The sequence below is a fragment of the Oxyura jamaicensis genome, chromosome 2 (assembly GCF_011077185.1).
Source record: "Oxyura jamaicensis isolate SHBP4307 breed ruddy duck chromosome 2, BPBGC_Ojam_1.0, whole genome shotgun sequence".
Classification (NCBI taxonomy): Eukaryota; Metazoa; Chordata; class Aves; order Anseriformes; family Anatidae; genus Oxyura; species Oxyura jamaicensis.
This window is the reverse complement of record NC_048894.1, coordinates 158172772-158185643: the sequence shown is the minus strand read 5'-3', so window position 1 is coordinate 158185643 and position 12872 is coordinate 158172772. Positions and strand designations below refer to the sequence as shown.

General features: G+C 68.4%; 2 protein-coding genes across 8 annotated transcripts in view; one reads left to right on the top strand and one right to left on the bottom strand.

Annotated features, from left to right (window-relative positions):
* Positions 1 to 7756, top strand: part of BOP1 (BOP1 ribosomal biogenesis factor) — a 12792-nt gene extending 5036 nt beyond the window's left edge. The window contains exons 2-14 of the mRNA XM_035316693.1: positions 1591 to 1745; positions 1963 to 2080; positions 2163 to 2264; positions 2600 to 2812; positions 3413 to 3574; positions 3885 to 3965; positions 4329 to 4398; positions 5461 to 5593; positions 6041 to 6221; positions 6455 to 6743; positions 6863 to 6947; positions 7287 to 7394; positions 7603 to 7756. Coding sequence (XP_035172584.1) covers positions 1591 to 1745; positions 1963 to 2080; positions 2163 to 2264; positions 2600 to 2812; positions 3413 to 3574; positions 3885 to 3965; positions 4329 to 4398; positions 5461 to 5593; positions 6041 to 6221; positions 6455 to 6743; positions 6863 to 6947; positions 7287 to 7394; positions 7603 to 7756 — 1851 coding nt within the window. The remainder of the gene's footprint in view (positions 1 to 1590; positions 1746 to 1962; positions 2081 to 2162; positions 2265 to 2599; positions 2813 to 3412; positions 3575 to 3884; positions 3966 to 4328; positions 4399 to 5460; positions 5594 to 6040; positions 6222 to 6454; positions 6744 to 6862; positions 6948 to 7286; positions 7395 to 7602) is intronic.
* Positions 7757 to 9952: 2196 nt separating this feature from the next.
* MROH1 (maestro heat like repeat family member 1) overlaps positions 9953 to 12872 on the bottom strand; it is a 58825-nt gene continuing 55905 nt past the window's right edge. For 4 of the 7 annotated variants that reach the window (XM_035316685.1, XM_035316687.1, XM_035316686.1 and 1 more), the window contains one exon: positions 11856 to 12062. In XM_035316685.1, the coding sequence (XP_035172576.1) occupies positions 11863 to 12062 (200 nt within the window). In that variant the 3' untranslated portion in view covers positions 11856 to 11862. Of the gene's footprint in view, positions 10292 to 11855; positions 12063 to 12872 lie in introns of those variants that run through there. The other 3 variants (XM_035316689.1, XM_035316692.1, XM_035316690.1) reach the window with 2 other exon arrangements.

The window sequence follows — 12872 nt, the reverse complement described above, 5'->3', positions numbered from 1 at the left end:
CTCCCCCAGCTCCAGGAGCGGGTGCTGGATGGAGGAGCCTTGAGCATGGGGACACCCACGGGTGGGTGGCTGCAGAGCCTGGAGCGCCCTGAGGACTCCTGGATAGTGGCTTTCCTGCGGCTGACCGCGCACTGAGGCTTCCAGAGCCGGCGTCCCCGTGTCTGCCCACAGCGAGCTGTGCCCCAGGGGAGCCCAGACACAGGGGCTGTGCCGGGTTGGTCCGGGAAGCTCTGCGGTCCCGGCCGTGTCCCCGTCCGATGAGGATGGGGAAGTTCCTGGCCGGTTCCCCTTGGGGCTGTGCACATCCTGCGCTGACGTGTGCTCGGAGAGTGATGGATGGGTCCGCCATGGCCCGGGGGGCTCCCCCCGGCTCTGCCTTCTCGGGGCTCCCGGCGCCTTTCCGTGGAGGCTCTGTGCAGCTTGCAAGTGTTTATGGGGACCAGATGGTGCCGCGGGGTGAGGGTGACCCCTGACTGCGGGGTGTGGGGGGCACAGGTCACGTTCACACCTCCTCCCAGAGCGTTTGTAATTGGGGACGGGGTCTCTGCGTTTTGTAACGCGAGGGCTGCTGGGGAGAGGCCGGGGGACCTCGCTCCGCGCCCGACCCCACGAGCCCCGAAGGGGAGGACGCGGCTGGGGCAGGTGAGGAGTGGGTCTGGTGCCGGGGGGCCTCATCCTGCCCTTGTTCGGCTGCACGGAGCCCTCCCAGGGTTTGCTGTCAATGGTCAGGGCCAGCTCGTCCTTGTGGCGTGTCCCCATGCGGGCTGGCGATGGGGACCAGTGCAGCTCATCCTGCCGGCGCTGGGGACAGGAGGTGCGGAGCTCAGCGGCACCTCCAAAACGTGCCGGGGGCTGCTCCTGCCCCAGAGCCCTGGGACCCACGGCCACGTGCGGACCCCGGAGGCCGGGGAGGGGAAGGGAGGAACGAAGCCCCCGGCGCGCTGGGGGCAGCCGCCTGCTCACACTGCAGGCAGCCAGGAGCGGCAGCGGCCGGGTGCGTGTGTGCCTGCGCGTGCGTGCGTGTGCAGGGGGAGCAGGCCTGGCCCCGGCCGTCGGAAAATGTGAGGCGCGCTGCTGTCTGCGGGACGGACGCAGGAATGCGCTCAGCTGACCGCCCGCAGCCCCTGCCCGCGCGCCCGGCAGGATGAGGCCGGGCTGCAGCCAACGATCCCAGCCACCGCGGGCTGTCGGGAGCTTTGTAAACCCTGCCACAAAAAAATGAGCCCGGGAGGCGCTGGCCTTGACGCCTGCATCCTCCGACCCAAGCGCTGCACGTCCCGTAACGAAGCGCGGCTCCGGGCAGGGCACCGGGGGGCTCTCAGGAGGGTCCCCCTCATCCCGCTGCGGTTCTGGGGTTCGGTCACTGCCCTCCCAGCCCGGGGCTCCTTCTACCCCCAGCCCCACTCCCATGCCACCGCAGCCACCAGCAGCGTGTGGGGGCATCGGGCGAGGTGGGGATTTCCTTGGACCGGGAGGCCGGGGGGGAGCAAGGGGCTCATCCTGCCCTCCCTTCTTGCCCCCCTGGCACCCACCCCCCTGAAGCGGTGTCTCCTGCCCTGCCCTCACGCTGCTTTTGTGCCCCCTCCCCAGGACATCCGCAACACGGTGGGCAACATCCCCATGGAGTGGTACCAGGACTTCCCGCACATCGGCTACGACCTGGACGGCAAGAAGATCTACAAGCCCATCCGCAACAAGGACGAGCTGGACAAGTTCCTGGAGAAGATGGAGAACCCCGACTACTGGTGAGCGGACACGCGCCGCAGCGCCCGGCGCGAGGAGTGGCTCCAGCCAGCGGGACAAGTGCCAGGAGCCCGGGCCTTGGCCTTGCAGAGCCCGGTCCCGACGTGGCTCCCGGCGTGTGTGGCTTCAGGAGCCGGGGGTGCTCGGGTTTGCAGCCCCCCCAGGGGACGGGCGCTGCCGTCCAGTCCGAGCCCTGCCACCCTGTCGCGTTCCCCGCAGGAGAACGGTGCAGGACAAGATGACGGGCGCAGACATCAGGCTGACAGACGAGCAGGTGGACCTGGTGCAGCGGCTCCAGAAGGGGCAGTTTGGGGACGTCCACTTCGACCCCTACGAGGTGAGGTCGCGGCGCGCGCTCGGGTTGCCCGGAGAGGGGCCGGTCCTGCACGCTGCAGCCACGCGTCCCTGTGTCTCCCCAGCCAGCCATTGACTTCTTCACCCACGAGGTGATGATCCACCCGGTGACGAACCGCCCGGCGGACAAGCGGAGCTTCATCCCCTCCCTCATCGAGAAGGAGAAGGTGAGAGGTCTGGCACCGTGGCCGAGCACACGGCCAAGCTCTGCCCGCCCTGTGCTGGGAGCAGCGCTGGGGGCGGTGGCTGCGGCCGCTCTCCTGTCCCAGGCGTGCCCGGCAGCCGTCCTGTCCCCCCCATATCCACCTCTCCCGCCGCCACCCTGCTGCAGTTCCAGCCTACCCCTGCCAAGTGCTCCAGTCCTGTGCAGCCCCCTCCAGGCTCCCTGGGGCAGCAGAGCCGTGCTCTGGGCCATGGGTTGCCATCCTCCCGTCCCACACCCTCCTCCTCAGGCGTGCGGAGTCCTGGGGCTCCTGATGCTGACCCGTGCCCGTCCCCACAGGTCTCCAAGCTAGTCCACGCCATCAAGATGGGCTGGATCAAGCCCCGCAAGCCCAAGGAGGACACACCTTCGTACTACGACCTCTGGGCCCACGAGGATCCCAACTCCATCCTGGGCCGGCACAAGATGCACGTGCCAGCCCCCAAGGTGAAGCTGCCCGGGCACGAGGAGTCCTACAACCCCCCACCCGAGTACCTGCTCAGCGAGGAGGAGGTAAGGGGGGGCAGGAGAAAGGGATGGGGGCGCGTGGGGGGCCGCGGAGGCATTGGGACCCCATCAGGGCTGTGCTGAGAGAGGGCAGCCGGGAGTGCTGGGGCACCAGCGTGAAAGTCGCCGACGGTGAGTGGGGAGAAAACACGCTGGCCGGGAGCCGGCAGTCGCTGGTGGTCCAACCTCAGGGGCTTGCCTTGGTTCAGACAAGTCCCAAGGAGAGAACCACTGCAGAACAGGGAAAATGTGTTCTGAGCTGGTACGGGGGCTCCCCAGGCAGCAGAGAAAGGTGGAGGGGCCCTGAGCCAGGTCAGGCCCGAGAGGGAAGTGGGGGGTCCTGGCGCGGGGTGCGTCCCGGCACACGTTCAGCCCAGAGCGGGTGCTCGGGGAAAAGCAGGCAGCAAAACCCGACCAGGCAGAGGTGGACAGGGAGGTGCTGGGGCAGCGCGGGGCATCGCGGTGTCTGGTGGGGCAGAGAGGCACCGGCCGGTGGTGGATGGTTCGTGCTCGGCTGGGGAGGGGATGCGCCGGGGCTGGGGCAGCATCGAGGGCCCCGGAGCACCCGTCCCACGCTGCTGACCCGGCCTCGCCTCCACCGCGCAGAAGCTGGCGTGGGAGCAGCAGGAGCCGGCCGAGCGGAAGCTGAACTTCGTGCCGCAGCAGTACCGGTGCCTGCGGGCAGTGCCTGCCTACTCCCGCTTCATCCAGGAGCGCTTCGAGCGCTGCCTGGACCTCTACCTCTGCCCGCGCCAGAGGAAAATGAGGGTAAGAGCCTCTCAGACCCCCAGCAGCCCCCCAGGCGTCCCAGGGACATTCAGAGTGGCCTCGGCGTGCTGCGTGTCCCATTGCCACCCAGCCAGGAGCAGGAGCCACGCTGCTGGGGGGCGCGGGCTGCTGCTCCTAAAGCCCCTCGCCTACCCACAGCAGGCGCTGCAGGAGCAGAGCTGGGACAAGGGCTTGCAGAGCTCTGAGCCCGCAGCCCGCGCTTCCCGGCCTGATCCTGCCCCTCAGCAGCCCCCGGGTCCGCCGTCCCCGGGGCCGTGGGGCCGAGTCTCACGGGGCGCCTCTCTCGCAGGTCAACGTGGACCCGGAGGACCTGATCCCCAAGCTGCCGAAGCCACGGGACCTGCAGCCCTTCCCGACCACCCAGGCGCTGGTAAATCAGCGCACAGCTCGGGGGGGGGTCGCATGGGTGCCCGGTGGCAGCGAGACGTGCCCAGGGTGGTCCCGGTGGGCATGGCACACCCGTACCCGCCGTACTGGGCGCTGCCGCCTGCTTGCCCCGGGGGAAAGGCCCGGCCCTGCAGCCCGTGTGAGGCACGACGGGGTCGGCACCGCCGTGGGTGGGCAGAGCCGGGGATTGGCCCCAGGAAAAAGCAGGAGCCTGGGTCCGGTCCCGAAGCAGGGTCGGTGGCACGCAGATGAGGACGGGTCCCCTTGCTGTGGCAGTGCGGGGAGGTCCCCAGAGGTGCCGTGTAGCTGCGTGGGGCCCTCACCCGCCTCCTGTCTCCCTCCCCAGGTCTACCGTGGGCACACCAGCCTGGTGCGCTGCCTCAGCATCTCTCCCAGCGGGCAGTGGCTGGTGTCAGGTAAGGCGTCGCTGCCCGGGCTGGGGCATCCCACGCACACCAGGCACCGCTGCCCAGCCCTGCTGCTGGAGCTGGTCCCAGCTTTGCCCCGTAGCAGCGCAGGGCTCGAGGCAGCCGCTCGGCTGTCCCCTGCACGTGTGCCAGCCACGGGGGAGCCAGCCCACCCCACTCTGCTGGTGCGGGACTGTGGGGGGAGCCTGGGCACGAGGCTGGAGCGTCCCCAGCCGCCCGAGCCAGCAGCGTGTCCTGCTGCCCGCGGCAAGGCGCGTCGCCTCCGGCAGGCTCCGTGGGTTTTTCCAGCCGCTCTCGGGGACCCCACCCTGGAGCCTGCGTCCCTCCCGCTCAGCAGTGGAGAAAGTGAGGCTGGAGGAGTGAATGGCGGAGCCCCGCGCGGCCAGCCGGAGGCTGGAGATTGAGAGCAGATGGCAGTTTAACAGCCCACAAAGGCACATGTGCTTTTTATAGCGCTGGAGTTTCCAGGCTGCCAGCTCCCGGTGGCCGCGGTGTCGGTCGGTTGCACAACGTGGAATTCCTGGCCCCGGGCTGGGAAAGTGGCTGAGATCAGGCGTTAAAAATAACCCGACCTGCGGGGACACGGCACGCCGCCGCCGCTACCTGCTCCTGCCGCGGCTGCCCACGGAACAGCCTGCCCAGGGGCTGCACCGCGCGGCTCGACGGGGCCGCGCCGAGCCAGGCGTGCTGCCAGCACGGCAGCTGCGCCGGGAGCCGCGCGCGTCAGGAGGGGACCACGGGCAGAGCCGCGGTGCTGGGGGAGTGGGGAGGGGGCCTGTTCTCTCCGCAGCAGCCCCCGGTCACGTCTTGCCTTCGTGGTGCTGGAGCCGCTGTCGTGCCGAGGAGCTGTTGGGGAATCGCCGGCGCGGGGGCACTGCAGCCTCCCTCCTGCTGCTGCCGGGCTCCTCCCCGAAGGCTGCGAGCGGGGCGCGGGGCTGCCCTTCCCTCCGGCCTGGGGGACGTGTCCCGGCCCCCCCCGAGCCAAGCCGTGGCAGCGTGGAGTCCCCTGGGGAGCCGTGCCTGACCTGCCCGCCCCGCGGTGTCCCGCAGGCTCCGATGACTGCACGGTGCGGTTCTGGGAGGTGTGCACGGCTCGCTGCATGAAGACGCTCCCCGTGGGCGGCGTGGTGAAGAGCATCGCCTGGAACCCCAACCCCACCGTCTGCCTGGTGGCCGTCTGCGTGTGAGTGCCCCGGCGTGGTCCCCTCCGGCAAGGGGCAGCCAGGAGCAGCCCCGGCAGCCGGGGGCTGTTGGAGTCCTGTCCCGGAGCCTGTCCAGCCTCCGGGGAGCTGCAGTAACCTCGTGGCACCTCCAGCAGCGAGGACGGCTGCACTGCTGTGTGCGAAGCCACCTCTGCTCGCTGTGACCCTGCCGCCCACCTTGTCTGGTGGCCTTCACTCTCCTGCAGAAGAGCCACTCGGTCCCCACCAGCCTTTTGGGACACCGGGGCTATGACAAACCCCTCTCTGCTGCCCTGCAGAGGGCCCTGGCTGGCTGACACACTCCTACACCACCCTCCCCACGGCCCTGGCCCTGTGCTGGGGCCATGCCGTGACCGTGCAGGGCTTGCAGAGGGTTTTCCTCCCCTCGGCAGTGCCCTGACCCCTCCTGCACTCTTCCCACGCCACAGGGAGCAGTCGGTGCTGCTGGTGAACCCCTGCCTCGGGGACAAGCTGCTCTACGGGGCCACCGACCAGCTGCTGGAGTCCTACGTGCCGCCCGAAGAGGAGCGGGTCCAGCCCGTGCAGTGGGTCGCGGCCACCATCGAGGAGCACAGCAAAGGCATCCGGCTGACCGTGCAGCACAGCAAGGCAGGGCCGGGGCGGTCCTGGGGTGGTGGGCAGTGGCCGTGGGGTGGTGGGGAGTGGCTGTAGGATGATGGGCTGCGGCCGTGGGGTGGTGGGCAGCGGCCCTGGGGTGGTGGGCAGCGGCCGTGGGGTGGTGGGCAGTGGCCCTGGGGTGGTGGGCAGTGGCCCTGGGGTGGTGGGCGGCAGCCCCACTGATGGGCCAGACCCGTGCCCATCTCCCACCCTGCTCCCCTCAGGCCCTCAAGCAGGTGACCTGGCACGGCAAGGGCGACTACTTCGCCACCGTGGTGTCTGACAACAGCAACATGCAAGTGCTGATCCACCAGACCAGCAAGCGCTGGAGCCAGAACCCCTTCCGCAAGAGCAAGGGGCTGGTGCAGTGCGTGCTCTTCCACCCCATCCGGCCCTACTTCTTCGTGGCCACGCAGCGCTACGTCCGCGTCTACAACCTCCTCAAGCAGGAGCTCACCAAGAAGCTGATGTCGAACTGCAAGTGGGTGTCCAGCATGGCCATCCACCCTGGAGGTACGTGGCCTGCCTGCTCCCGCGGGAGTGAGGCGGGAGGGAGCAGCCCCAGGCTGCCTGGGGCGCGGGCAGGGCTCCGGGGGCTGGAATGCCCCAGCAATGCCCCCCCTCTCTCACAGGCGACAACGTCATCTGCGGCAGCTACGACAGCAAGCTGGCCTGGTTCGACCTGGACCTCTCCACCAGGCCCTACCAGCTGCTGCGGTAAGCCCCAGCCCTGCAGGGGGCTGCCCACGCGCGGGGTCCCCCAGTAACCTGCCTGCACCCCAGGGCCCCTTTCCGGGGGCTGGTCCCTGTCCTGGGACTGGCAGCGGGATGGAGCCCGTCGGGGCCGGGCAGGAGCAGCCGTCCCTGCCCAGCACGGTGGTGTGTCGCGGTGGGGGCGGTGAGGGCTCGGTGCTGGGCTCGGAGCTGCTGCAGCCCCCCTCGTTCCTTCCATGTGTCTGGCCATGCCCAGCACAGCTTGGGGTCTGTGAGGCTTGGCCACGCACAGGGCTGCAGCAGGCACCCTCCCCTTGCCCTGACGGCACGCGGTCTCTGCAGGCACCACAAGAAAGCGCTGAGGAGCGTGGCCTTCCACAAGCACTACCCGCTCTTCGCCTCGGGCTCGGACGACGGCACCGTCATCGTGTGCCACGGCATGGTCTACAAGTGCGTGGGGGAGTCCCGGGGCTTCGGGGTCAGCCCCCCTGTCCTCCCACAACCCCGGGGCAGCGCAGGGCTGCGGGGCAGGGGGTGCTGCGCTGCCCCCCACCTCGGGTTTGGGGAGGAGGGAGGGGGGGTGCAGCATTTGTGGGGTGACTCTGGAGGTGGCAGGAGGGAGGCAGAGCCCCGCGCTGACCCGTCTCCTCCCGCACAGCGACCTGCTGCAGAACCCGCTGCTGGTGCCCGTGAAGGTGCTGAAGGGCCACGCGCTGACGTTGGACCTGGGCGTCCTCGATGTGCTCTTCCACCCCACCCAGCCTTGGGTCTTCTCCTCTGGCGCCGACGGCACCGTCCGGCTCTTCACGTAGCTGCTGCCTGGTGCCGGCGTGCCCCCACCCCGTGCCCCGACACCGGCACCCTGCAGGGCAGTGCCGGGACCACCGGGAACGGCACCCCTGCTCCTGCACAGACTCCTGGGGGGTGTGCGGGGGCTTTCTTATTAAACTCTTTTGGGTACAGACCTGCGTCACTTTGTCCTGCATTGCTGGCTCGGCCTGGGCTGGCCACGGGGACATGCGGCCACCCCAAAACCTGCCCGGTGCCGCTGCCTCCCCCACCCAGCGCAGTGCCCTTCCCTGGGGCACTCCTGGTGTTCGCTGTCCCTGCCTGTCTCAGCGCTCACCCCAGGACCATTCCCCCGGGGTGAAGCCGGGGCAGAAGCCGGGATGAAGCCCTCAGCACGCTCCAGGTCTTCAATCCCCACCTGTCCCCTCCCGCTGCCCCAGCCCCCAGCAGCACACGAGGGTCAGGTTTGGCTGGGGAAGGGGGGGAGATGCCACACGCCACCACCTCACTACCGCACGGGTGCAGCTGCCAGCAGCGCCTGGCCTGGCCCCAGGGCCCCAGGCTGCTCCCACCTCCTGCAGTCCCCGGGGACCCGGCAGCACCTGGGCTGCAGCAGGGCTGGGGCCACGCAGCAGAGGCGGCATTGTGCCCCCCAAATCCCTTCGCCCCACAGCACAGCAGCCAGCACAGCCCCACACCCCCAGAGCAGGGACACGGCGAGCAGCCAGCCCCCGTGGGGTCCTCCCTGTACCTCAGCCCATCCTGGTGGCTGCCCCCCCCCGCGGTCCCGGCGGAGGAGCCCCCACGTGCTGCCCTCTGCACCCTGCGGTCCCGCAGCCACCGTGAGCTCATCCCGTGCATGAGCTCAGCACTGGCCCCGGGCCAGGACGGCCACGGCCGCCGGCCCTCCCCACTGTGCGGGGCCGGGGAAACCGGACGGGAACCCCCACGGCTGGGGGGGGGGCTGCCTGCATGGCCCCTGGGACCCCCGCAGCACGGACCCACAGCACCTGGGCTAGTCCCAGAGAGGGGCCCTGGGATGGAGCTGGCACTGAGCCCGATGCAAGTATCCCACCTGGGGGCAATGCAGCGAGCCTGGAGCCTGATCCTGCACACTGGGGGTGGGGGGGACCAAAGCCCCCCAGGGAGCCTCGGCACCGCGGCCATCCCTGAGCGCGGACTTGGTGCCTTTGGGGTACTGTTGCTGCCACCTCGTCCCATCCCAGGGGCCTGGGTGTCTCAGCGTGGCTGGAGCCACCACGCACCATGTCTGGGGCGAGGGCACAGCCCCGCAGCCCCCGCTCCTTCTCCTGCCCCTGGGGGCCAGGTGTGGGGCCAATGCAGCGGGGTGTCCCCGGGCACAGCACAGCCCCTGCAGGGGGACACCCCCCCCCTCCAGAACATCTCTCCTGCCACAGCCAGAGCCAAGCAAGGGAGGGCAGGGACTGGAGCCGGAACAAGTGGAAGAAGGCCGGGCCCCTGCCCCCCAAAAGGCTGACACGGCCTCTCCATGCACACAAAGCCCAAGGGGGCGGGGGGGCAGGCCAGGGAAATGTGGCATCACACACAGCAAACGCCTGAGCCCGTACGTGCTGCTGAGCCCAGCCAGGCCCAGAGTAAGGAAGGGCCCCACCAACAAGCCCCGGGCAGGCTCAACCCCAACCCTGCCGTGCGGGGCCCGGAGCACTGCTGCCTCTCTCCCAGGAGCCCCTCCTAGCCCTGGCTTGTTCACTCTGAGCCCTACTGACAGCAGGGCTCACACTGATGCCGCAAGCCCTGCTGGGCACACAGCGCAAGTGGCACTGCTGGGTGCTGAGGAGGACAGGGCTAGGGCATGGGCAATGAGGCGTCACCCACAGGGCTCCTACCCAGACCCCAGCCCTCCCATCTCATTAACGTCCCAACTAATGAGCCAGGCAGCAGCGGGGGGCAGCTGGACCAACCTTCACCCTGCAACGACTCCCACAGCACCGGGCCTTGAGGAGCGAAGAGCTTTATTTAAAAATAAGTTTATGTACACGAGTGTTGAGAGGACAGTGACATTCATTGAATGGGCCCTGCGTACAGCACGGGGGAGCAGCAGGGAGGGACGAGGGGGAGGCAGCGGAGGGCTCGGGCTCCATCCCGGCTGCGCAGAAGCTGCGGGGGGAGCTGGGGAGGCTCGGGGACGCTGCCTGCCTGTGGCTCCAGGGCGGCTGCAGCCCCTTCCCTCTGGGAGCTGCCCCCCAGGGCCCCTGCCCTGGAGCCTCGTGTCCTTTGGGTGCTGCGGGGCCACGGCTGAGCCAGGCCCTGAGGGGAGTGGTGGAGGCACTGGGCCAGGCGGGCTCCCGTGGGCTGCGGAGAGCGGAGGAAGACGATGGAGCTGCCGCGAAGGAGGGCGAGCAGGGCCCCGGGCGCGTGCTCGATGCGGGAAGACGTGGCAGTGCCCGTGGCGAGGAGCGCGCCCAACTATTGCTGCGGTGGAGCCGGGGCTCACAGGATCCTGACGAGGCGGCCCAGCGTCTCTGCCACCTTCATGCGGACGGCGGGGACGGGGTCCTTCAGGAGCAGGTTGAGGGCTGCAAGGAGCAGAGCACGGACATGCCGGGGGCTGCGGGGGCACGGCCGCTCACCCCAGCCCCAGGCTGGGACCGTGCCTGGGAAGGAGCCGCAGCCTGGCTTTCCTCCAGGGCACAGGGAGGGTGAAATCCTGCTCAGGCCCCAGAGCTGCCCCTGCGGCTCCCCCCCAGCCCCTTCCCCAGCTCAACACATGCACGGGGAGGCAGAGGCACCCTAAATCTTCTTGGGACACCCCCCTGGAGCCCACAGCACTGAGACCTGGCCCTGCCCTGGGGCGCAGGGTCAGGGCTCGACCCGGGGCCCCTCCTGCAGCAGCCCGGGGCGGGGAAGGGCCCCAGCACGGGGGTCTGGGGCTGCAGCCAGGTGCCGAGCCTCCGCGGGTCCGCGCGGCTGTGCAGACGCTCGCCGGGCCAAGCCTCCCCTATCAGCACGATTTCCTAATGCCTGGAACAGCTCCCGGTAGTAAGAAAACAATCCAGGTAGTTTTTCCTAGCAGTAAAAGTACAATAATATTTTTCCAGTAGCTTGTTTACCCGGCGCAGGAGAGCCCTCGCCTCCCTCCAAATCCCCCCGCTCCCGCGGCGAGCGAGGCTCCCCTGATTTATGTGCCAGCTCGCTTCCTGCTCGCGGCATCCTCCTGCCTCGCCGTCCCGGCCGCGGGGGTGCCCCGGGGCGGGCTGTAAATCTGAGAGCCCGAAGCCCTCCCCGGACCCCGCTCGGCTAATCCACTCAATACGGGAAGCTCGCGCAACCCAAGCCAGGCCTGCTCACTCCAGCTATTACTCACACACACGCAGATTATCTTTCACTTGTTTCAAACAGACAGGCCTCTTTCTTCTGGAAGGGCTCAGGGAGCCAACGGAAAGATAGTTTTTCCTTTTTTAGTGTTTTTTAAGCTCTCTTGGAACAATCCAAAAGTTTCCATGCATTACTATATACTATGAGGTCACTAGTGACAGGGAAAAAATCCCTGAAATCCAGGAAAATTACTTAACTCTGCTCCAAAATGCCACCAGCTTCAATTTGACTTTTTATTAGCCCTTCATAACGAGCCTCAGCTCTGCCTTTTAACAGTTAACACATTGCAAACAAACGCTGCAAGTCCCCTCCTGCTTACGCTAAGCCGCTGCAAATGCCACGCGAGCCGCAGGCGGTGCCCGGGGAGGGTGCCCCGGCCAGCTCCGGGGCCGTGCTGCAGGGCCGGGGCTCAGGGGCTGCGGCCTTGGCCCCGGGACCCGCTCACCCCGCTGCCCGCAGCCCGCAAACGGCTCCTGCTGCGGCATCCCCGTGCCAACAGCCTGGCCTCTGGCAGTGCCTTCACTTGCCAGCCCCGGTCCCCTGCGCCTGCAGGTGCTGGGCTCATCCTGGCCGCAGCTCCGTCTCCTGTGCCCTCACGAGTCCCCCCTGCACACCAGGGATGTGTCCAGGCACTGGCTGCAGGCAGTGCTGGATCCCTGCACATCGGGGGGGGGGAGCAGGTCCCATCGCAACCCCATCCCTCTGTGTTGGCCTCAAGGCCCCGAGCTGCCGTTCCCAGGGGACCCACGGTGCTGCCCGTGCCGCGGCCCCATCACCCGAGAGTGGAGCAGGAGCCTGGGGCACGGCACAGCCCCACGCTGGGGAGCCCGAACTCACGGGGCTGGGCTCCGGCTCCAACCCCCAGCTCCTGCTCCCCGGCAGTGCAAGCTGTGGGCACCGACTCACCCGAGATGAGCTGGTCCAGGTCCACTTGCTGGCAGTGGTCTTCGTCCACGTGCAGCACGAGGAAGCCTGAGGAAGAAGCTCAGCGTCAGGGCTTGGTCTGGATCCCACCGGGAACCCCCAGGTCTGATGAAGGAGGTCACAGAGGCTCGCAGGGTGCCGGGTCACTCGTGCGGAGTGACGAGGGCTCACAGGGGACCCACATATGCATTGTGTACACACACACTGCCCTTCCTAACGCGTGCCCTAAGGAGGCTCCCACCAGCACCTCCTGCAGCTCACTTAAATCATTTCTGGGCTCCTCTGCCTGCAGCGCAGCCGAGGTCTCCACCGAAAGCAGCACAACCTCACACCCCTTGCAGTATTACATGGGTAGGAGCACGGCTGGCTGCTACCCCCATCCTCAGAAAGGGGTTGGGAGCTCCAGAGAGAGATGTGAAGCCTCAGGAGCAGCCCCAAATGTCCCTCGGTGCCAGGATGCACCCCCAGGGCTGCTACAGCAGGGGTTGGGGCCTGGAGCGGCACTGCTGGATGACTCCTGCTCGAACCACCTGCCCTGTTCCACGGCTCAGCCACAACCACAGAACTGCTCCGAGCTGACAGCATGGGGCTGAGGCAGCACTTCTGGCCGATAAAGCGGTGACACGCGCTGCTCACCTCACCGTAACCTCACCCGCATGCTGCAAGCTGAGCCTGCAAATCTTTCCAGTGATGGGACGAGCTGGTCGAGGTCCAGCTCAGGTCTGTGCAGCCCTCAGGCAGGCCACTGCTGCTGCAGGACGGGGTCTGCTCAGGAGCTGCCCCTGGTGTGTGCTCGCCCAACCCTCGGTGTGCCCCGGCCACGGGCTTTCGCAGCAGATGCTGCACACCCTGCGGAGC